Source organism: Aethalodelphis obliquidens, unplaced genomic scaffold (assembly GCF_003676395.1).
Source record: "Aethalodelphis obliquidens isolate GAN/ISIS:26980383/991018 unplaced genomic scaffold, ASM367639v1 scaffold3, whole genome shotgun sequence".
Lineage (NCBI taxonomy): Eukaryota > Metazoa > Chordata > Mammalia > Artiodactyla > Delphinidae > Aethalodelphis > Aethalodelphis obliquidens.
Window position 1 is genome coordinate 51,669,217 of NW_020837947.1, and position 23,206 is coordinate 51,692,422.

At 40.3% G+C, this 23,206-nt stretch overlaps 2 protein-coding genes across 3 annotated transcripts in view; one reads left to right on the top strand and one right to left on the bottom strand.

The window, feature by feature from the left end:
- Positions 1-7,847, top strand: part of RTN4IP1 (reticulon 4 interacting protein 1) — a 134,530-nt gene extending 126,683 nt beyond the window's left edge. Inside the window, exons 9-10 of the mRNA XM_027089497.1 lie at positions 1,997-2,046; positions 7,554-7,847. Of these exons, the coding sequence (XP_026945298.1) occupies positions 1,997-2,002 (6 nt within the window). The 3' untranslated portion in view covers positions 2,003-2,046; positions 7,554-7,847. The remainder of the gene's footprint in view (positions 1-1,996; positions 2,047-7,553) is intronic.
- Positions 1-23,206, bottom strand: part of CRYBG1 (crystallin beta-gamma domain containing 1) — a 203,707-nt gene that overhangs the window by 6,088 nt on the left and 174,413 nt on the right. For both annotated transcript variants that reach the window (XM_027089410.1, XM_027089415.1), the window contains 12 exons: positions 22,551-22,677; positions 19,710-19,745; positions 18,309-18,457; positions 17,477-17,603; positions 17,240-17,385; positions 8,860-8,986; positions 8,628-8,660; positions 7,586-7,698; positions 5,890-6,019; positions 2,559-2,698; positions 825-948; positions 8-166 (listed from right to left, as the gene is read on the bottom strand). In XM_027089410.1, the coding sequence (XP_026945211.1) occupies positions 8-166; positions 825-948; positions 2,559-2,698; positions 5,890-6,019; positions 7,586-7,698; positions 8,628-8,660; positions 8,860-8,986; positions 17,240-17,385; positions 17,477-17,603; positions 18,309-18,457; positions 19,710-19,745; positions 22,551-22,677 (1,411 nt within the window). The remainder of the gene's footprint in view (positions 1-7; positions 167-824; positions 949-2,558; positions 2,699-5,889; positions 6,020-7,585; positions 7,699-8,627; positions 8,661-8,859; positions 8,987-17,239; positions 17,386-17,476; positions 17,604-18,308; positions 18,458-19,709; positions 19,746-22,550; positions 22,678-23,206) is intronic.

A 23,206-nucleotide genomic window follows, 5' to 3' on the forward strand; every position in this document is an offset into this window, starting at 1 on the left:
AGCTCACCCTGCATTTGAAGCATCCTTCTTGATACATCCAAATCTGATCATCAGCACCGACATCCTCCATGGCCTGTATTCTGAGAAGCTTCAGATCCTCTAAGTTTCCATTGGTTGACATGAATAACCCTGTTGCTTTGTTTCGAAGTCTGAAATAAATTCGTTTCTAGAAGACAAAACCCCAGCAATAGTCATATACAAGCTGTACTTCAGAAGCACTGAACAAGCATCAGTAGCAGGGGCAGAATCCCAGATGAGGCTGGATACGGGAAAACTGCTACATCTGAGAGTTTCAGAGGCTTTAGGATTTTCTCAGTGAGGAGAGGCTGACAGAATTTCAAAGTGCCTGGGGCTGGGAGCCTGCCTATGGACAACCCAGGGCTTGGGACATACCAGGTTTTTTGTTTGTTTTGTTTTTTTTACAGTACGCGGGCCTCTCACTGTTGTGGCCTCTCCCATTGTGGAGCACAGGCTCCGGACGCGCAGGCTCAGCGGCCATGACTCACGGGCCCAGCCGCTCCGCGGCATGTGGGATCTTCCCGGACCGGGGCACGAACCCGTGTTCCCTGCATCGGCAGGCGGACTCTCAACCACTGCGCCACCAGGGAAGCCCCATACCAGGTTTTGATGTCAGGTGTAATAACATTTCTGAAAGCAGTCACAACCTTCTGGCACCAGAGACACAGCCGAAATTCAGAAATTCTCGGGGGTGGGGTGGGGGAGAGGCCAATTTCACACTTAAAATTGAAACTAAAAAGTTAATTACATTTACAAAAAAGATTTCAGAGAAGAGTCTATTCAAAGCATGTAAAAGAAGAAAGTACCTGAACAAAAGGTCGTAGAGAACCTATTTGGCGACAGCCACTGAATTCATACCAATTAGGCACTTCTGCTGGTGACAATAGGAACTGTCGACCCCTGTAATTGCCATATTCATAAGTAACCCATCTGGAAAACAAAAAGAGATAACCACAGTAAGTAGCAATATCCATTTCACAATGGGCACCAATTATATTTTCAGAACACTTTGATTTTTAGACTGAGCTTTTTATTTTTATTTTTGGCTGCGTTGGGTCTTCATTGCTGTACTTGGGCTTTCTCTAGTTGCGGTGAGTGGGGGCTACTCTTCATTGCGGTGCACAGACTTCTTATTGTGGTGGCTTCTCTTGTTGCAGCATGCGGGCTTCAGCAGTTGTGGCTCATGGGCTCTAGAGCGCAGGCTCAGTAGTTGTGGCACACAGGCTTAGTTGCTCCATGGCACGTGGGATCTTCCTGGACCAGGGATCGAACCCATGTCCCCTGCATTGGCAGGCGGATTCTTAACCACTGCACCACCAGGGAAGTACCTAGACCGAGCTTTTTATACTTTAAATATATGTTGGAGGATAAAAAAAGGAAACTACCTTATTATCAAAAACAGCTACAGCACCCATGTCTTGACAAATAGCAAATTCATGGTACATGAGTATTTATGCCCAAAAGTTCCACTCTTGAAGAGAAATAGGTAAGTTTTTTCTTCAATAGAGATAGTCTTTTAGCAGGACAGCCCAGTACTTCCTGTGAACTTTACATAAAACATCTTCAGTTGTAATAATAGACCTTTATTTAAATGGTTAATACTTGTAAAGTTCTTACACAGGGTGCTATATGAGGGTTAGATAAAAATAGATAATAAAGTTTTATTTAAAATGAGAGTAATCTTCCTCAATCCAGAGAACTACTAAAGATACTCAGGTCTCTTCCACACAGAGATGCTGGTACCCACACCTGAAGTCTGGGTTCCAGCGCAGACCAGCATGCAAGCAACACAGCAATCTTTCTCTCTGGTTGATGTATTACATCAAGGTTCTCTGTTTTTAACCCTGCAACTCTAAAATGTTATCATCGTAGTCATTTTATCATAAAAACAAAATATTAGTTTAAACCTGTTGGGAAAAAAAGTCATGCATAAAATTCTATCAATCACCCTAATAATCCGAATTTGTTTTTTAAATAGCTATAGTCCTCTCCACCATTTGATGCCTTCAAACTATACCTGCTGTTTCGGTGAGTGAAAGAAAAATACTTTTGTAAAAACACATTACATTGATAGTCCTTATTCATTTTTACATCTTAATTTCAAAATTATTCAAAGTTGAGAAAAATCTTCCCATGTTGACATTAAGTCATTTTGCCTATAACATCTGCTAGTCACTCCTAGCTGAAGGAAAATCCCAACCCTTACTCCAAAATGAAAGGACTTGGTCTTTCAAAAGGATAAGCAAAATCAGTTCTCTTTCCTACTTGCTAAGGAAGTGCTCAATTTATTGCAAAGCGTTCGCCTAGGAACTTTGAGAGTCCTTATCTTAAGTAAACTAAAAATCTGGATGAAGAGATGATGTCCCACACATGGCTCTTCCCAATAGGAAAAGTATACTGTGAGGGAACATAAATATTAACCCTTACAGAAAAAAAGGAGTTATACGTCAATTTGGTTAAGGTAACAGAGAAGAGAAATATGATCAAACTTAATTTTTAAAATCTATTTTATTGAATAAACAAGTAGGTAACTCACTTACATGCCACCAATCACCTGAACAGAGCGTATGTGCGTGTTGAATCCTAGGGATTGGAGATTAACTATTTCTGTACTAAATTCAATCCTTTTTCCTTTGAAGTCTTCTCTTTCAAAAAGAATAATTGTTGGTTCAGACAATTCCTGTTTAGGAACAAAAATAATGTTCTGTTACTCATCCTTGATAGTAATTCGAACTTCACGTGAAAATCACCTTGTTACAAGGACAAAGCAGAAGATCTGGCTGGACTTGGCCTGCTCATAAGCTCCCTTTTCCAGCAACGTCTGGGTGGTTATATACTCCAAAGCTAAAGCAAGGAAGGATGGAGGGCAGAGAGCTTTTCCCTTACGTAGAAAGGCAGGTAAATGTAAAGTATTATAAAACGGGAACATATCCCAGGCATAAAGGAACAGGTATCTATGCCTGGAATATCAATTCTAATGGACTTTATTTTCAACTTTTCTGTTTTCTATTGAGATAAGAAGGGGCTGGAAAGTCAAAGACATAAATGGCGAGGGTCGGGGGCTGTGGTGATCTTTGGGGATCTAGTGGTAATCTGCCTAATAAAGGAAGCTTCCCCTTGTATGCATTTTCAGATGTCTTTTTGTTGTTGTTTTTAACTGTCAATAAGACAATGATTCTGTGTATTCCCAAACTTTCCTGTAGGAATAATTGTTAGGAGAGAAAAAATAGGATGGAAGCCCCAAGTTCAAGTCCACTGATTTTCAGAAAAATGAGAAGTTGGCAGCTTATGCTTGTTTTTCAGATTACAGACCCTTATGACCCTAGACTAAGCTCTGATGATGATAATCCTAAAATCATAAATGATACATGAAAAATTCCCTAACTTGCTTAAAGTTTTGTGGCAACGTGTGACACCTTACTGCTTCATTTATGTGGATGTGCTCTGATGTGTAGAAAGATCTTGACCACTAAACAGAGCAGATCAGTGTGTAGACGTGTTCTATATGGTCTAGAAATTAGGTTATATAAACCATACAAGAAGGAAATGACAAACTGTGGTAGTATCACTACTTTGCACGTTCACTGCACTTTTCTGAGCTGGCATGCTAAAACGTTCCAAGCACTCTAATCTAGCGACAACAACCAAACGATTCTGAAGTACTAAGTCACAATTAAAATATACATTCTTAATATGGGTAAAATATTCATTTCATCATAATCAAAACTTAAAAGAACATCATCTGTAAATGTCAAAAGTGATGTGAGCATATATGCTAAGTTCTGCTTGAAGGAAGGCATTTGAAAGCTTTAAATCTAAAGTGGGTTTGTTTTTTTTAAATACTTGTAGGTTGCTTTTAGAATTCTAAGCAGGTTAAATATCAAATTTTTAGATATTTTATTATTTGTAAGCTAATGAATCTTACCACATCATTTTATGTTTCACTGCTACTATTTTCACATCTCAAGGAAGGTCAACATTTTCGTTATTTGAACGGGCAGGAGGGGATGAGAAAAAGCCAACTCACATATGTTCCTTCTACCTTTAAAGCTAAAATCACCAACTACATATGTTTAAAGCTTTTTATGAGATATCAGCTACCAAAAACTAACAAATACTTCCCAAACTGTCAGATACACCCAGACTTTAACATCTGAACATTATCTTGCAGTATTGTTCTATCGAATATTGCTTTGTCTGCATTAAAATTAAAGATCTCTGGTCAAAAAGGAGCACTATAATCTGGATTGGCACATACATGAGAAACTGAGAAAAGTCATTTCATTGCAAATCTCTAAAACAACAGAGGAATAGATTTAAAAACTATAAGGAATTTCTGCAAATCAATAACAACAATGATGGGAAACTAAAGAGCTGGGCAAAGGATATAAATAGGCAATTCACTGAACAGAAAACGTAAATGACTAGTAAGTATGTGAGATCTCACCAACAGTGAAATGCAAACTAACACAACTTCTACCCCATTCTTTCAAACTGACAAAAGTTAGAATGTCAGAGAATACTCAATAATGGCCATGATGCTGAAAACGAATCCACATGCACTGCCAGCAACAGTGTAAAGTGGTGGAATTCGGCAGTACTTACTGAAGGTTGCATATTCACGCACGTGAGATCCAGTAAATCCACTCTTTGTTTTTGGCTGCACTGGGTCTTCGTTGCTGCCCACAGGCTTTCTCTAGTTGCGGCAAGCGGGGGCCACTCTTCATTGTGGTGGGCGTGTTTCTCATCGCGGTGTCTTCTCTTGTTGCAGAGCACAGGCTCTAGGCGTGCGGGCTCTAGATCGCAGGCTTAGTAGTTGTGGCGCATGGGCTTAGTTGCTCTGCGGCATGTGGGATCTTCCCGGACCAGGGCTCGAACCCGTGTCCCCTGCACTGGCAGGCAGATTCTTAACCACTGTGCCACCAGGGAAGTCCCAATCCACTTTTTAATACGTATCCCCAAAAGATCCCAGGGTAATCCATTATGCTGTATGTACATCTAGTTAATGATTCCATATTGTAGATACATGTTACATCATGGGCGCCCATTAGAATCAATAACTAGATGTGCATACAGCATAACGGATGGCTCCCAAAAAATTTCATGTAAGGAGAGTTTTTATAACATGATGAGAACTATAGCATAATACTGTATATAAATTAAAAGGCTGTATACATATTTTTAAAAACATGTATTTTATAGGAATATCCAAGCTGTACTCCAAACACATTAGAATGGGTACCTCTAAAGGTAGAGGTATAGAAATAGGGCTCAGGGGGACTTCCCTGGTGGTCCAGTGGTAAAGAATCTGCCTTACAATGCAGGGGACACGGGTTCAATCCCTGGTCGGGGAACTAAGATCCCACATGGCGCGGGGCAGCTAAGCCAGCGCCCTGCAACTACTGAGCTCGGGCGCCTCGATGAGAGAGCCCGAGTGCCGCAAACTACAGAGCCCATGCGCCCTGGAGCCTGCACGCCACAACAAAAGATCCCGCATGCCTCAACAAAGATCCTGCGACTAAGACCCGATGCAGCCATAAATAAATAAATTAATTAATAATAAATAAATCTTAAAAAAAGAAATAGGGCTCAGGTGTGAAACGGAAAAAAACAAGACGGAAGGGCCTTGAACTAGCCCATGATTGTGCACTGTGCACCATGACTGACCCAACACTGCCCCTGAAGTCTGAGAAAACAGCAAACAGTTTACATTTTAAAGATCTGGAAAGAGACCAGGGTAGAAAGTTGTCCACGAAACTATTTTTTCTGCCTCCAAATTTGTCCTGAGTAAGCCTGCCTGCTGGTTCCCTTGCTCTGTCAGCTGTGTGACCATACATCTCTGTAACGCTGTATTCACCCTGAGATACTTACGACATCTACAAAACGAACAGACTTGAAAGTTGCTTCAGGCAGGCATCCCATTGCAGACAGCGAAGGATAGTGGCCTTCCTCCAACACGTACTGATTACCCGAGAAATTTTCTCCGTCATATGCAACCCAGCTATAGAGGAAAAACCACACACACACACGTAGAAAATGTAATCTGAGTCTTCCTAGTCAAGGAGTCTGAATTTAGAGGTAGCTGCCATACAATAAACACAACGCTTATGGCTAACAGTGTTCTCGCTGCAAAAATGTCTGGATATGTTTACTGCATTTCATCTTGTGGCAACCTAATATTCGTAAGTAATTTGGGAAATACAACTTTTTCCTCCATGAAATGATGAATGCTTTCACCCCTCCACCTACCAGCATTCCTTGCACCTCTCATGGTGCCACCATTCTCCCAGCCAAGGTGGTTCTGTCAAGCCCTTGAGTCTTCGAGTCTCTTCTGAACACTCCTTCAACCTTCAGAGCTAGTCAGTCACCTGGGTCTACTGCTTCCTCCCCAGATTTCTCCCTCACCCCTTTATCCTCATTTCCAACACCTCTGCACTGGGCCAGGAGTCAAGATACCACAGTGACTTAGACAAGTCACTTAGTCTCTCTAGCACTCAGCATTACTGACAAAATGGGGATTTATCATGCTTCCCTAGAGGAGGTGGGGGTCTTTTTGTTTTGTTTTTGTTTAACCCAACACATATTTATTGAGGAATAACTGTGTGTCAGGTATTTTTCCATTGCTGGGGATATAACAAGACAAAGTCCCTGGTATCTTGAAGTTTATACCCTAGTGAGCTGAGACGGACAATAAATGAATAACAAAAAAGTACATGCCTGGTAGTAATAAATGAAGCAGCATATGGGACAAAGAGAAACTAGGACAGAGGTGCAGGTATGTGCTAATAAACAGTGAAGCTTTATATAAATCTATGCATTTGAATGCAAAGCCGGTGCTCTTTCCACTTTGCATTGCCAAATGGCATGATGGTGCTGTTTAGACCATGAAGAACTATATGATTAAAGGCATTACTACTACTACTACTGCTACTGCTACTTATTATTATTCAACTTAATTCATCACCTTTTGCACAGATTGCTCCAAGGGTTTCCTGATCCGTTTCCCTGACTTTGAGCTCCTTGCCTTGCCCATCTTGTGTTTTCCTTTGGCATCCATCCAAATTCATATGCTCAGAAGAGTCATCACCTGAGCCCACCCTCCCTGTCCAAACTCACTTCCCCTCCCTGCTGTACAAAGCCCTCCCAGCTGGAGAGGGTGGTGTGCCCCTCATCAGCATCTCCACCCCAACCATGCACTTGCCTATCATGCAGAATGCCTGCCCTACTCCTACCCACCTGTAAAAAAAAAAAATCTATCTTGGGAGGTCCTTAGAGATGATCTAAAGTCCCTTTACAGATGACGGGAGAGGCCTAGAGAGCAGAGAACCTGGTCTGAGTCCCATTGCACAACGAGGTGGTGATCTTCAACTTCTCCCACCCACACTGATGTCCATGTCCTCTGCCGCCCAGCACTCAGTGCTCTGAAGTCCATTTCAGTACTCACACGGTCTTGTACTATGTGGTGGTCTCATAAGGTACCAGGCTCCTACAAGTGCATTTACTTGCTGATACGTGAATCCTGTTTTCCCCCACGGGTTGGGCTCTGCCAGTCCACTGTTTTGCTTACCTGCCTCCTAAAACTCTGCAAGACTTGGCAGAAAATGACTCATCAATTTGACTTGTTGTTTCTTCAAAACACTGACTGCGACCTTGAAACTGTGGTTCCGAAAACAAGTGAATCTTTGAAAAAGTAAACGGAAATACATAAAATTATTTTCCTAAACACATTAACTCATTCGGCCTCTGAAATGATAACCAAACATGACCTGCTAACTTTTGTTACTGTAAACTGGTATGAATTTTATAAAACCTTTAATTTTTTACTTCTACATTAATGATCAATTAGAAATACTTTGGCTGCACCATTCGTGATTGTTTAATTTCATTCAGAGACATCAAAGGATAGTCCAACAATAGAGGCAGCTTTCTACAGAACACCCTCTTGTAACAAGCTGCCAGGCATTTTAAAGCTTTACTGTGGCCAAAAGTAATTGTTCACAGTTCTAACATTTACAAGAAACTGTATTTTGGAAACATGTAGTGCAGTTTTCCTCCCTCTCAATGGAAGCTACCTGCTGACTTATTAGACTCTTTTGTATGCCAATAAAGGAGGCTACAGTGGTGTTTGTGCCTCTGTAATTATGGCTCTCTGAACACTTCCATTAAAAAGTCTTTAACAAATTTAACACTTCAGTTGATACAGAGAGTCAGCATTCAAAAGGCTTAAGTGAGACACCATATAAAAGACACTATATAAAAAGCCTAATGCAGACACAGCAAATACGAAAATTCATTTTACTGTTTTCCACAATAACTATACGCTGTTGTTTGAAATACTAATCCTAGTGTATTAATGTAAAACTCTGATCCACTGTAATGATATAAAAATTTAACTTTACATAAGAACATTTTATAAGAAATATTTAGATATGGGTCAGTGCTATCAATTAAGCCTTACTGTAAACTTAAATTAATTTTAAAATATAGTTATGCTTTCAGGCACAAAAATGGGTAAAACTAACAATATGTTCCCAAATGTATGATGTTTTACACATAAATTCAGCTTAACAGGTTTCTAATTACGAATGATAGAATGTTTGTTAAGTTACCTGATTTTGTCTCCCTGGTCTGGTGAAAGAATCCTAAGAATGTTTAAAGAGAAGAGAAAAGGAAGTGAGTGGGGCAGACATCTTGCAAATTGTTCTGTGGGTCATTAACAATTACCATTAAAAACAATCTCAGGATAGTTTCTATAGTTAAGTATTACATGAACCAGAAGCACACATTAAGGGCATCCAAAATTCAGTTAAATATTCTCAGAGAAAAATGTTAACTCCTTACCAAACATATGGGTTGAACAGAAGAGATCTTACAATTTTTGCCTCCCCAGTCCTCAAAGCTGGTATAAAAGCCTTTATCCAGTATATACTGTTCTCCTGTGAAGTCAGGATTTTCATAGGCTACCCATCTAAAGAAACAAAAAACACTGACTTGTTATAGTTCATAGTTTACATTCACAATAAAACTATCACACCCAGGGCTTCCCTGGTGGCGCAGTGGTTGAGAATCTATCTGCCTGCCAATGCGGGGGACACGGGTTCGAGCCCTGGTCTGGGAAGATCCCACATGCCGCGGAGCAACTGGGCCCGTGAGCCACAACTACTGAGCCTGCGCGTCTGGAGCCTGTGCTCCACAGAGAACAAGAGAGGCGGCGATAGTGAGAGGTCCGCGCACGGCAATGAAGAGTGGCCCCAGCTTGCCACAACTAGAGAAAGCCCTCGCACAGAAACGAAGCCCCAACACAGCCATAAATAAATTTTTAAAAATTAAAAAGAAAAAAAACTATCACACCCATTTGGATAAATATACATTGTATAGCAACTTTCATTTGTTTTACTAATAAGTAATCTGAATAATTTTTCTGGTTCTCCATTAATCTTATAGGAGCAGATAGATTTGTCTGTAGGATAAATCAAAGTGGCAAGTGAAAGAGTATCTTTACATGAACCTTTTGGTGTTCTCGCTTATCAAATCTTATTCCCTGAGAAAACTCCAATAAGCCCATTTCTCTATATTTCTTTCTAATTCTATTCTAAGGAAACAATTTGGACTTTAAAGAAGTAGCTGTAAAAGTTCTTTTAATAAACAAGTCTTTCTGTTATCAATGTTAAAGTATTTTTCCAGAAAGATACTACAGGAAGCTATGTCTCTATTACACAACAAACCACACTGGAAAAAAAAAAGCTGACATAAAAAAATGCTTAAAAAAAAAGATAATAAAACAGCTAAATAATGAAAATTTTGTTTCAATCAGGATTTCCAACATGACACAACTATGTAATAAGCAAAATTGAACAAACTCTTGAGAATACTAAGAATGAATCTCTTTTGGAATGTTTTCATATTTATCTTTTAAATGATCCACACTCAGAGAGGAAAATCAACGAATTACTGACGCTATTTCTTATACAAAGATAAAGTCTTTGAAGGGAAAAGAGTTTTTCAATTCTGTTATATTCAGGAGATACTGTTTTCTCCTCAGTTAATTCATAGCCCTATATTGATCCTCTCACAGCTTAAAGAAATAATACCTTTATGCCCATATATATGCTCAGAACTTTCCAAAATGCATTCACATCTATTATCACGTTTAATCTTTTAGGGATGTAACACAGAATAACAAATAATAAACCTGACTTCGTATTAGATCTAGTCCTTTAGCTCTAACCTTTGTGCTCTGTTGCCTGTGCTTAGTCATGCTGGCTCTGCACCTTTATAAAGGAATGCTGCCTATTGCCTGAAATATACATGATGGTCCATTCTCAAGGCTCTGACCTTTAAAGATTTAGTGTAAAACTTTTCCATTCACATAGAGATAAATCAAGTTGCAGAACAGAAAATAACAACTGTCTTGTGGAGGTTTCTAGGAACACTGTGACCAAACCTACGTGGACAGCTGCAAGAGCAAAGGATTCCAGCACCAAGAAGTTGGCAACAACCTACCACAGCCCCTCGCCTTTTAGTATAAAAGAAGCCTGAATGCTAAGTCGGGGAGGATGGTTCTTTGGGCCACTAGCCCACTATCTTCTCCGTCTGCTGGCTTTCTAAATAAAGTCACTATTCCTTGCCCTAACACCTTGTCTCTCGATTTACTAGCCTGTTGTGCGGCGAGCAGTACGCGCTTGGACTCGGTAACAGGGAGGTACTGGTTTTCACATTTTACTGAAAAGAAAACCTAAAGACAGAAAAAGTAATTCATTTATTCATTCAACAAACTGATTGGCCGTTTACCATGTGCTGGGAACTAGACTGGCACTAGGAATGCAAGATGAAAAAAAAGACAAAATCCTTGCCCTCGAAAGTTCAGAGATGGGTACGGAGCATCACATGGTATTATTTGTTGGTGTTTGTTCTGAATGGGAAGTGACCTGTCAGTTAGTGGCCAGGGATGAATGAACCCTTGACCAAGTCTCCTGAGGCTCACCAGGTCTCTTCACCTTGTGACCCGAACTGCCACCTACCCTTGTAGTTTTTTCATTTACCATTCCATTAAGCCATACCTAAAACAGCCCACAGGCTTCACAATGACAACAGATCACAATTTTACTATCTAAAGGGTTTGACTTAAAAACTCAAGTGCAGTTATTACTTGGAAATGAGCAGTCATCAAGAAGAACACTGTAAAAATCTCAAGTGATAATTAGCTACGGCAGCTAGTATCTGGGGACTCACTTCTGGCCAGCTGAATGGAGAAACTGCTAGAAGCACCAATCACAGTCTATTTCAGAAAATGCCGCTTTCCCACTTCAGAACCTCATTAGCAACTTTAAAATCCTATTCTTCAACATTGTGAAGTGAGGAATTAGGAGGCCTGGTTCTAGGTGTGGTCATGACATTAACTTTCAGATAACTTTAAAGAGGTCATTTAACCTTTGTCAAAGTCCGTATTTTCATTTTTAAGTAAGGGCATTGACCAAGATCCCAGTGTTGACAGGGTGGGAGGCTGTACAGCTCACAGGTGCCTCTGTGTGTGGCCTCTGTTCACACAGCCTTTGGCTTATCACGAGTCATGAAGAGAAAACAAAGCGGGCGCCCAGAACACTGCTATGTGGGGAGGAATTTCTGCAGAGCAAGTAAATCTACTTTACAAAAGCCAAGACCTAAAAAAGAAAAAAATTAAAGAGGATAAGACATATCACAGAAAAGTAGTCTTGGCAAGGCTCTGGGTCTATAGCAAGTTAGAGGGAAACAGAGAGGGTAAGTCCTTTTTGCTTGATTGTTTGATTTTAAGGTTTGGAGGGAAAACAGCCAGTGAGGAGGGAAAGTCTGAATATGCAGGAGAGAAGGTGACAACTGAGCAAACCTTGGATGACACTTTAGCCAGTGCTTTTTTAAAAAAAAGCACAACTGTGAGTACTGTATTTCCCTATAAAACAAAATAAATTACCTGTAAGAAAATACCCAACACTCAAGTATGCCTATCTAACCCACTGAAGTTGAAAAAGGAAAACCATTTATTAAAATGTCACTTGAATTGACAATACTGTTGTTTTCCTTCCAAGATGCAGCCCCCAATCCAAAATTCATTTCTGAGATTCTCTGGTGTATCTATGATCTAGAGTCTACTTATAACCTACACCTGAAACTCTTAAGAAAAAAACTCCTTCCTGTCCTTGTTTAAGCATATTCCGTACATGTGAATCAACACTTCTCTGTCTATACGATCGCCAAGTATAAGGACAAACAGGTCTTAGCCTCCTGGGGTCACTGCTCAGAATTTAAGGGCAACAGGGCAAACCTGCCCTTCTGTGGAGGGAAAAGGAAAAAACTCAAAACCAACACTTTAAAAAAAAATCTGGACTCTACAAATATTTCATTTTGCTCTGAGTTTTAAAAAAATTAGTCCAGTTTCCACTATTTGAACAAGAAGACAGCACAGAACTAGAAAATGATTAGGAGGGATGTGTAAAGGCAACTCTTTTGATGTTTCAACAAGAAACAAAATGCGGTTCCTAAAACCTCATTTGCTGGATTTGTAAGGATGCTTCCTGAAGGCTGTTCTCAGTTTCAGAGCTAATACTGAGTTCACCACCCAGGGAATTTATTACGCATGTGATAGTGGCACATCTCAACCTTCCTATCCTGCAGGGCTGAACTCCAATGCTACCTCCTCCAAAGTCTTCCCTGTGTCCAAACTGGAAATTAATCTCTCTCTGCCGTGGATCCCCAAAGCACTTAATCTTTCTGTATTTTGTAGCAATGATTAGGTTTCATATAAATACTGTAACTTCTTTGAGGATGTAATACAATGCTTTGCACATAACAGACCTCAATAAATATTTAGCAAACGATGGACTGAATGAAATATGAGGAAGCAGCTGGCCCTGGTAAGTACAGAAGCGCTTCTATAACCACAGAATTTAAAAGGAAGTTGTGTGTGTGTGCGCGCATACATGCATGCCTCCTTTCAACTTCCTCCCAACAACAAAACTCAACTGCTACAAAACCCCCCCAAAAAAAAGCCTAAGCCAGGAAATGTAACTAGAAATAGCTAAAAATAGAAACATATAAAAGCAACATTTTATAAAGGAAAGGGATTTTAAGCAAGGGTTGGATTAAAAAGAGAGACTGGCTCCAGGCACAATAATTCTACAGGTGCTAACAGCATAATCTACATAAATGCCCTAAGGGAATTCCACCCAGCATCCTTTTGCTTCCTCTGCTAGGGTACATGACTGGGCTCTGACTAATGAAACCAACACACCTGGTGAGTATGAAAATGTTCAACTGTTTCCCCACATTGAGTTGGTTATTGTATTTTCCCTCTAAACCAACACAAGAATTTAGTGAACGTGACTAACACTAAAAGCATATTACATTGTAGACACATCTCAAATATCCAGGGCTATTGTGGGAAGCCCCTTGAAATACAGTAGAGTTGAGGTTAGAATGACGCATAGTCTATGTTACTCATAGCATAAGAGCCTAACACCAAACATTTTTAACAGAATCGGTGTCAAATGATTTCATATGACCATTTAAGAATACTCTCACTTATAACAAATTATAACTGACATCAGCCTGGACCATAAAAATAACTGTATAACTCACTTTAACAGACATCTGCTTTTGCCAATCCAGTATCTGTACCCACTGTTTCTGATGTGCCTGGGGAACTCCTCAGCCCTATATACACTAGTACTCCCCATGGGACTGACCCTATATCTCAGCTGCAGGGCTGGGCATGTAACACAGGCACAGCCATCTCCTTGGCTACAGCAATTGATTCAGACAGGTGCACATGACTTAAGCATACAGAATCAAAGTCAAACCTGGAACTTCTGTGGGAAAGAGAAGCTTTCCCCTAGAAGCAGTGAGATTTGAGAACAAAAGCAAGATGCTCCCACCACAGGTCCCAGATAGAAAGCGGAACAGGGAAGAACAAATCTGACTCCATACTGGATCCTTTTCTTTACTTTAACCTTATTGCTTTTGCTACAAGTTAATCCCTAAAGGGATGTTGCCATAGCTTAAAGTCAACAAAATAGCCCACCTCTGGGAACCCTGCCTCCCATGCCCAAGTGTTAAGCTAAAATACTCTTGTTTGAGTTCACAGGAAACATCTCCACAAACCTGGCTGCAGGAAAGAAGAAATTAGCACATCCTCTGGGGAGGATGAACCAGAACCAAGTATTTGCAACAATGTATCACCTTTTTAACTTTACCTCCTCACCTCCCCCTGTTTGTTCTATAAAAGAAACTAGCATCCAGGGTTTCCCTGGTGGCGCAGTGGTTGAGAGACCGCCTGTCGATGCAGGGGACGTGGGTTCGTGCCCCGGTCCGGGAAGATCCCACATGCTGCGGAGCGGCTGGGCCCGTGAGCCATGGCCGCTGAGCCTGCGCTCCGCAGCGGGAGAAGCCACAACAGTGAGAGGCCCACGTACTGCAAAAAAAAAAAAAAAGAAACTAGCATCCAAACCCCAGCAAGATGGCTCTTTTGGACACTAGTCTGCCACCTTCTCAGTCTCCTGGCTTTTCAAATAAAGCTGCTATTCCTTGTCCCAAAACCTCGTCTCTCGATTTATTGGCCTGTTGTGTGGCGAGCAGTAGGAGCTTCACCTCGGCAACAAAAGTACCTGCCTGAAGTGTAGCCAGCATAGCAAAAGCGCGGTCAAGAGACAGAGAGAGACCAAGTCCTAATGACAGTGTCTGAATCCCTGCGTTGGCCGTGACGCAAGCAAAATCTCTCCCAGGACTTTTCAGTTATGCACGTCAATATATTGCATTTTTATCATTTATGCCAGTTTAGACTGACCTGCAGTCACTTGCGTCCCAAAGAGTCTTGACTAATCATCTTTCAATAAAAATTTACTTTAGCATTAGTAAAACATTCAACTGCTAATTCCAGGTACACTGAAACAATTATTTTTATATTAAAATAACATAGAGCCCAGAAATGAACCCACCTACCTGGTCAATTAATCTACCACAGAGGAGGCAAGAATATACAAAGGGGAAGACAGATTCTTCAATAAATCATTTTGGGAAAACTCAACAGCTACATGCAAAAGAATCAAATTGGACTACTTTCTCACACCATATAAAAAAATAAACCCAAAATGCATTAAAGACTTACACGGAAGACCTGAAACCATAAAACTCCTAGAAGAAAACACAGGCAGTAGGCTCTTTGACATCAGCCTTAGCAATATTTTTTTGGATGTGTCTCCTCAGGCCAGGGAAATAAGAACAAAAATAAACAAAAGGGACCACATCAAACTACAAAGCTATTGCACAACAAAGAAAACTATCAACCAAAGAAAAGGCTGCCTACTGAATGGGAAAAGATATTTGCAAACAATGTATCTGGTAAGGGGTTAATATCCCACATATACAAAGGACTCATACAACCCAACATCAAAAAAGCAAGCAACCCAATTACAAAATGGGCAGAGGACCTAAAGAGACATTTTTCCAAAAAAGACCTAGTATGGCCAAGAGGCACATGAAAAGATGCTCAATATAATTAATCATCGGGAAAACGCATATCAAAACCACAATGAGATATTGCCTCACACCTGTCAGAACGGTTATTATCAAGAAGGCAACAAACAACAATTGTTGGTGAGGATGTAGAGAAAAGGTAATCCTTGTGAACTGGGTGGGAATGTAAATTGGTGCAGACACTGTGGAAAACAGTATGGAGGTTCCTCAAAACGTTAAAAATAGAACTACTATACAATCCAGCAATTTCACTTCTGGGTATTTTTCCAAAAACAAAAACCCACCAAGGGCTTCCCCGGTAGCGCATTGGTTGAGAGTCCGCCTGCTGATGCAGGGGACACGGGTTCGTGCCCCGGTCCGGGAAGATCCCACATGCCGCAGAGCGGCTGGGCCCGTGAGGCATGGCCGCTGAGCCTGCACGTCCGGAGCCTGTGCTCCGCAATGGGAGAGGCCACAGCAATGAGAGGCCTGCGTACCATTAAAAAAACAAAAAAAACAAAAAAACCCACCAAAAAACAAAAATACTAATTCAAAAGGATATGTGCACCTCTATGTTCACTGCAGCATTACTGACAATAGTCAAGATATGGAAGCAACCTATTTATCTACATGGATAGCTAGATGTGGTCTGTGTCTCTCTCTCTCTCTCTCTCTCTCTATAAATTATATTAGCCATGAAAAAGAATGAAATTTTGCCATTTGTGACAACATGGGTGGACCTAGAGAGTATTATGCTAAGTGAAATAAGTCAAAGACAAACACCATACGATTTCATTTATATGTGGAATCTAAAAAACAAAACAAATGAACAAACATAACAAAACAGGAAACAGTCACAGACACAGAGAACAGGTGGTTGCCAGAGTGGAGGGGTGTGGGAGGCTTAGTAAAATAGGTGAGGGAAATTAAGAGGTACAAACTTCCAGTTACAAAATAAATGAGTCACGGGAGTGAAAGGTACAGCATGAGGAATATTATCAATAATTATGTTATATCTTTGTGTGGTGACAGAAGGTAACTAGACTTACCATGGTGATCATTTTGAAATGCATAGAAATACTGAATCACTATATACCACTGTATACCACAAACTAACATGCTGTTGAAAGTCCAATTATACTTAAAAAACAAACAAACTCATAGAAAAAGAGATCAAATTTGTGGTTACCAGAGGTGGGAGTCGGGGGGGAAGGGGAGTTGGAGGAAGGGGGTCAAAAGGTACAAACTTCCAGTTATAAGATAAATACTGGGGATATAATCTAGAATATGATTAATATAATTAACTCTGCTGTACATTATACATGAAAGTGAGGAAATATAATGGAGCAGGTGTAGGACCACAGGAAAATCAAATGGGACTTTGTCCCAACCTCAGGTTTCTAATGTTAGATCACTATTATTATTTGTTTCCCATCATAAGAAATTCATGAGTTCTTTCCATGAAGAATGACAAGGGAAATGGATCTGCAGATTTCTATCATGAAACTCAAAAGCCTGCTCCAATGTTATATTACACATAAAAAAAATACTATATGAGAAAGATTTTAAAAAGCAGCTATTAAAATATAGTGGCAGTAAGTATTAAATGGCTGACTTAATGTTTTAGTTTTTGAGATATGTACTTATTGAGTGCTACTCTGGGTCAGAGACTCCATTACTTTAACACAAACCAAAGTGAAACCCATATTTAAAATCCCAATTGGGTTATTGCACTTACACTCCACTCAGTACATTAACAGACTGTGTCTTCACTCCGTATCCAGTCTCCTTTAAATCAGCAACAATTCCTAATACATCAATACTGGAACCTTTGGATCCAAAGTTTTTTTCATTGTACATTATCATGTGAGCATTTGAAAAATCCTATTGAGAAAAAAAAATTCAAAATTCAAAGGCTAGCCGTTTATTATCCCAAAACGCCCTAGTATTAGCCATTAGCTTTTCTTTGACTTACACCTAAAACAGGTCGTAAAGACTGAAGTTCTCCACTGTAGCCTCCCCAGTCATTCCAGTCCTTATATTCTCCTTCTTCAAGCAAATACTGATGACCAGTAAAGCCAGGCTTCTCATAAGCAACCCAACTACAACAAAAGAACATGAAGGAGTAGAAATTTTCAGTAGTGTTAAAGTATCAGTTTCATTGACAAATATAAATAGCTATAAAGCTAGACATGGACTCATGCATTATGACTATTGGAATGCTTCCCTAGCATTGAAGAGACTAACAGAATGGCCCCAAGAAATCAACCTAAGATGCACACATCAATGTTCCGATAAGGGGTATGGTGGGGTAAGTGTGCATGCGTACACGTGTGTCTGAACGTGTATGTCTAAGAACTGACTCAAAAGAACTTCAGCAAATAAAACTGAATGAACTTTCTTCCAATAGTAATTAAAATATTGTATATTTTGGGCTATTTACAAGCCATTTTCAGTGTACAATTCTAAAGGAAATATGTTAAGATCTATAAAGTGCAAAATATGATCCTAAAAAATAGAAAGCAAACTAACAGTTCAATAGTTTGGAGCATAATATTAATAAACAAGACTGTAGATTTGATCAATCTGGATGGGCCACTTTATCAGCCTTGCTCAGCTGACTGACCCCAAAACAGCCCATCAAACTGCTGTGTCAGATCCAGGTCACAACCAGCTGAAGAAAATATGTTTGAAATTCACTCTACCATACAATCTGGAATGCTATCTTTGGGAGAGAGAGAACATGTATTTTTACTTTATTAAAGGGAATAAAAAGAAATCCTTATAGGTCACTCCTGTCTACTTACATGCCTCTTAGAACTTTCATAGATCCCACTGATGTAAGGGGCAAATGTTCATTTCCAGTTGTTTCACCTCCTTCCATGATAAAATTACACACCTCTTTTTCTAGTTCCACACATTTTCCTTCAAAGAAAGGCTTTTCATAAATAACTACCTATAACATAAATGAGATATGCTAGTAATTTGTTGAAAGTTAAATATCTCAATAGCCAAACATTAGTCACTTAATATCACTAAGTCCTGGAACACAAATTAAAATGTTCTAATATTTTTTAGGGCTTCCCTTGTGGCGCAGTGGTTGAGAGTCCACCTGCCGATGCAGGGGACACGGGTTCGTGCCCCGGTCCAGGAAGATCCCACATGCCGCAGAGCGGCTGGGCCCATGAGCCATGGCTGCTGAGCCTGCGCGTCCAGAGCCTGTGCTCCGCAACGGTAGAGGCCACAACAGTGAGAGGCCCACATACTGCCAAAAAAAAAAAAAAAAAAGAAAAAAAAGTTCTAATATTTTTTAAATTAATTAAATAACAGTATCTTGTAATTCTTTTATAAATTTATTCATTTTTGGCTGCATTAGGTCTTTGTTGGCTGTGCGCAGGCTTTCTTTAGTTGCAGCAAGCAGGGGCTACTCTTTGTTGTGGTGCGCAGGCTTCTCATTGCGGTGGCTTCTCTTGTTGTGGAGCATGGGCTCTAGGTGCACGGGCTTCAGTAGTTGTGGCATGCGGGCTCAGTAGTTGTGGCGCACAGGCTTAGTTGCTCCGCGGCACGTGGGATCTTCCCGGACCAGGGCTCGAACCCGTGTCCCCTGCCTTGGCAGGCGGATTCTTAACCACTGTGCCACCAGGGAAGCCCCATTAAATGTAATTTTAAAAATCAGAAATTTTTTTCTGCTGTGGTGTAGCCTGAAGTCAAGGTTCAAAAGACAGTTTATGCATAATTGGTTTTTGTTCAATGTCTAGAACTGATATTTAGAATTTTGCTCAGGCCAAACTAAAAAAGCCAAAGTATTCTAAGTTGCTTTAAAAATGAAACAAACTATAGATCAAACTATGTGTCATAGATGTGTGAAGTAGAACTAACAGAAAGAGCATTTGGGAGTAGGGAGAACTTGTCTTGAGAAGTGAGGTTCTTCCTTGCTAACTGGCAAGTAGCAACAGGTCCTGCAGTTAGTAAATACAACCACAAACTACAAACTTAATACAACAGCGAACGCTTTGAGCCATGGCTACGCATACTGTTAGTGACAACTGGTGCCGTCAGCATCACCTTCCAGCCTGAAGGATGCCGTGTAAGTTGGACAACTTCCTTTGGCTGCAATTATGTTTTATGGAAGCTGATATGTAAAATCACACAAGTATTACCTTCGTGGAGATGGAACGGGAATAAAATTTTTAAAATATATAGATTACCTTTGGATCTATAGGGAATTCAACTTTACGGCCACCCTGAAAAGAAAAATAACATAATAAGAAAAGCCGTTTGTCACTGATACGTTACCATTTTCTATTACCCACAGCAGTCTGCGGTAAGCCATGGAACTGCAGAGCAACCACATTCCTGTTTGTTTAATCAATGCTGAGACAGTTCTAAAATTACCAAAAATGCAGGGAAGATATAGGAAGACTTAAAGCAGAGTCTCACAGAGGCGGTCTATAAGCTGAATCTGTACAGCAGCTGTGCTTTTTAACCAAATGAGTGTTAGGGTTTTTTTTGTTTTGTTTTAACTCAGTAAACTTCTCAAAAAAAAAAATGCGTATTTCTCACTTACCTTAAAAAGGAGTCCTAAAATCTGACATCTCTGGACCCAAATTCTCACAGGCAGCAACCTTCACCATCTGCGCTTATTAATTGGGCTCACCCTCCAGATACAGGCTGCGGTTTGCCTGTCTCCACCTCTTCCGCAGTTCAACTCCCTGCCAGCCTACTCACGCCTATTTGCTGCCTGGCCCCGGAGGCATTTGATTTTGCAACCGCTGGCTTACAAAACTGTTAAAGTTCCCTCAAGTTCACAGTATGATCTGAAGGACTTTTGAAATAACCAGGTAAACGGTTAGATAAATTTAAAACATCCCGAAGGATGGGTCTATGGGGGCTGCTCTATTTTTATAATAAAAATGGTTTTTTTAATCCAAAAATCTCACTAAAAATCAACCACAGAAGAGGTATCTCATACAAATATTAAGTAGGGTAAAAGTTAAAATCAGCAGTGGGAAAGTAAGAAGGATAGTTTTCACCTCTATGTTTAAAAGCCTTAAAAAAAAGTACAGCCAAAGACACTCAAATACAGCAAATGAACTGTAATTATAAAGGAATGTGGCTGATTTTATCAACAAACCAGGGCTCACACAGCCAAGTAAGTACGCTTTTCAAAAGTAATCCTTTCGGAATGCTGTGAACTTCACAGTTCTGCTGCTTACCATTAAAAACTGCCACCAACCCACTACTGGGCATGTACCCTGAGAAAACCATACCTCAGAAGATACATGTAGTATGTGGTGGTGGCGGTGGGGTGAACTGGGAGATTGGGATTGACATATATATGCTAATTTGTATAAAATAGATAACTAATAAGAACCTGCTGTACAAAAAAAATAAAATTTACTTACGTAAAAAAAAAACCAAAAAAGATACATGTACCACAAATGTTCACTGCAGCACTATTTACAAGAGCCAGGACATGGAAACAACCTAAATGTCCGTCGACAGACAAATGGATAAAGAGGACGTGGCACATATGTACAATGGAGTATTACTCAGCCATAAAAAGGAACGAAACTGAGTTGTTTGTAGTGAGGTGGATGGACCTAGAGTCTGTCATACAGAGTGAAGTAAGTCAGAAAGAGAAAAACAAATACCGTATGCTAACTCATATATATGGAATCTAGAAAAATGGTACTGATGAACCTAGTGGTAGGGCAGGAATAAAGATGCAGACGTTGAGAATGGACTTGAGGACACAGGGGGGAAGGGTAAGCTGGGACCAACTTAGAGAGTAGCACTGACATATATATACACTACCAAATGTAAAATGGATGGCTGGTGGGAAGCTGCTGCATAGCACGGGGAGATCACCTCGGTGCTTTGTGACCCCCTAGAGGGGAGGGATAGGGAGGGTGGGAGGGAGGCTCAAGAGGGAGGGGATATGGGGATATGTGTGTGCATACAGCTGATTCATTCTGTTGTATGGCAGAAACTAACAACATTGTGAAGCAATTATACTCCAATAAAGATGTATAAAAAAAACCTGGCTTCAAAACCTGAGGTGATTCTTTCATACATTCATAAAACTAACAAAACTTTGTTCTTTGAAAATGGATTTAACTTTAGAAAAAAGCCCAACATTATTTGCATGAAGACCAGCAGACATCTAGGTAATTAAACTACAAGCTTTGGCAGGAGAGATAAAATTAAGATAAAAAAATTATCTTCCTGCCTTTCTAATTTGTCTCAAACTGCCTCAGAAGACAATCACGAAGTGGAATTTCAAGAACACGGTTTAACAGGAGCCTCACTCATGCGGTAGGTTTTTAGTGAGCACCTACTACAATGCAGCTCAACATGGGTTGAGCTGCAGACTGGATCCTCCCAAGGCTTAGAGTCTTGCAGATGAAACAGACAAAGAACAAGGCAAAATACAGGGGAAGGAAGCACAGGCCCTTTCTAAGGCAAAAGCTTTGGAGAACAACACTCATTCCGACATCCAGCTCCAGGGCCCCCAAAGCTGCCACCCGCCTGGCCTCCTGTCACTACAACTGGCTGGTCCGCAGCAAGCCCCGTCCTTGCCCAGCTCCGCCCTGGATCATGCAGTGTACTCTGAAACCTTCACCTAAATTAACCCTGCTTGGTTTATAAGACCCTCTTGAATTATCGTGAAGCTCTCCTAATTATCCCCCTTCTCTTTTCTGACACCTACAAGTTGGACTTTATCTGCCCGTCCTCCTGTTCTTCCCCAAAGGTTTAATTCTTCACTTTCTCATTTCTGCTCTGGGCTGAGCTCTGCACACACATCAGTGGCTCTGCAAGGCCGAGAACACCTTGAAGGCCAAGGCCATAGGCTTATCCACATTTTTTCATCTGTAGCATCTAGCAAGTTAACCTTTCTATTATTTCTATCTAGCAACAGGTCCCATCTTCTACATATTTGTTTTTAAAAAGTCTGCTTTATTGCTTTAAAGTCACATCCCATGAATTATCAAAGTTAAGCAAAGAATTACTGATTCTAAGAACACATTGTTGGATTCCATCTTTACCATTTTCAGAGGCCGCATGGATCCAATATACGCCTCCTCTGTATCCCAGAAGGATAAGTCAGGGTATTCACCAGGTTCCAGGATAAAAGGGACACCCTGAAATCCAGGCTCTTCATAAATCAGCCATCTAAATAAGTACCAAGAAGGAAGAAACAGAGACAATTCATCATTTCTGTCAGTGGGACACAGCACCCCACTAATGAGAGAGGAACAGAGCAGGAGAGGATGTGGATCTGGACGATGTACGGTTACACTTAGGTAATAGAGCAACATTAAACTCAAGGAGGAACAGGCCATTATATGCGCCTCTTCTTGAGCTTTTACTAGTCTCCCTGGCTTGGCTGTCTTTGTCCACTTATTTTACTTTCTACTATGAATTGCTTCAAAGTGTAAATGTCTCTATTACTTCCAAGTAATAAAAGTAGTTATCTTTTGCACTATATGTGTTTAGAGAGGCTCTACCCAGGAGATCTCAAATGTTTTAAAAGGTTACATCCCATTTGTAACCAAAGAATAGGATGTTCCACCTAATAATTTTTCACAATCAAAAATTAATAACATCTAGCAAAAGAGCTTACAAGGAATGCCACTCAGAATTCTACGTAATCCTCACAACAATGCTATTGGGAAAAAATACTATTGTCCCCATTTTACAG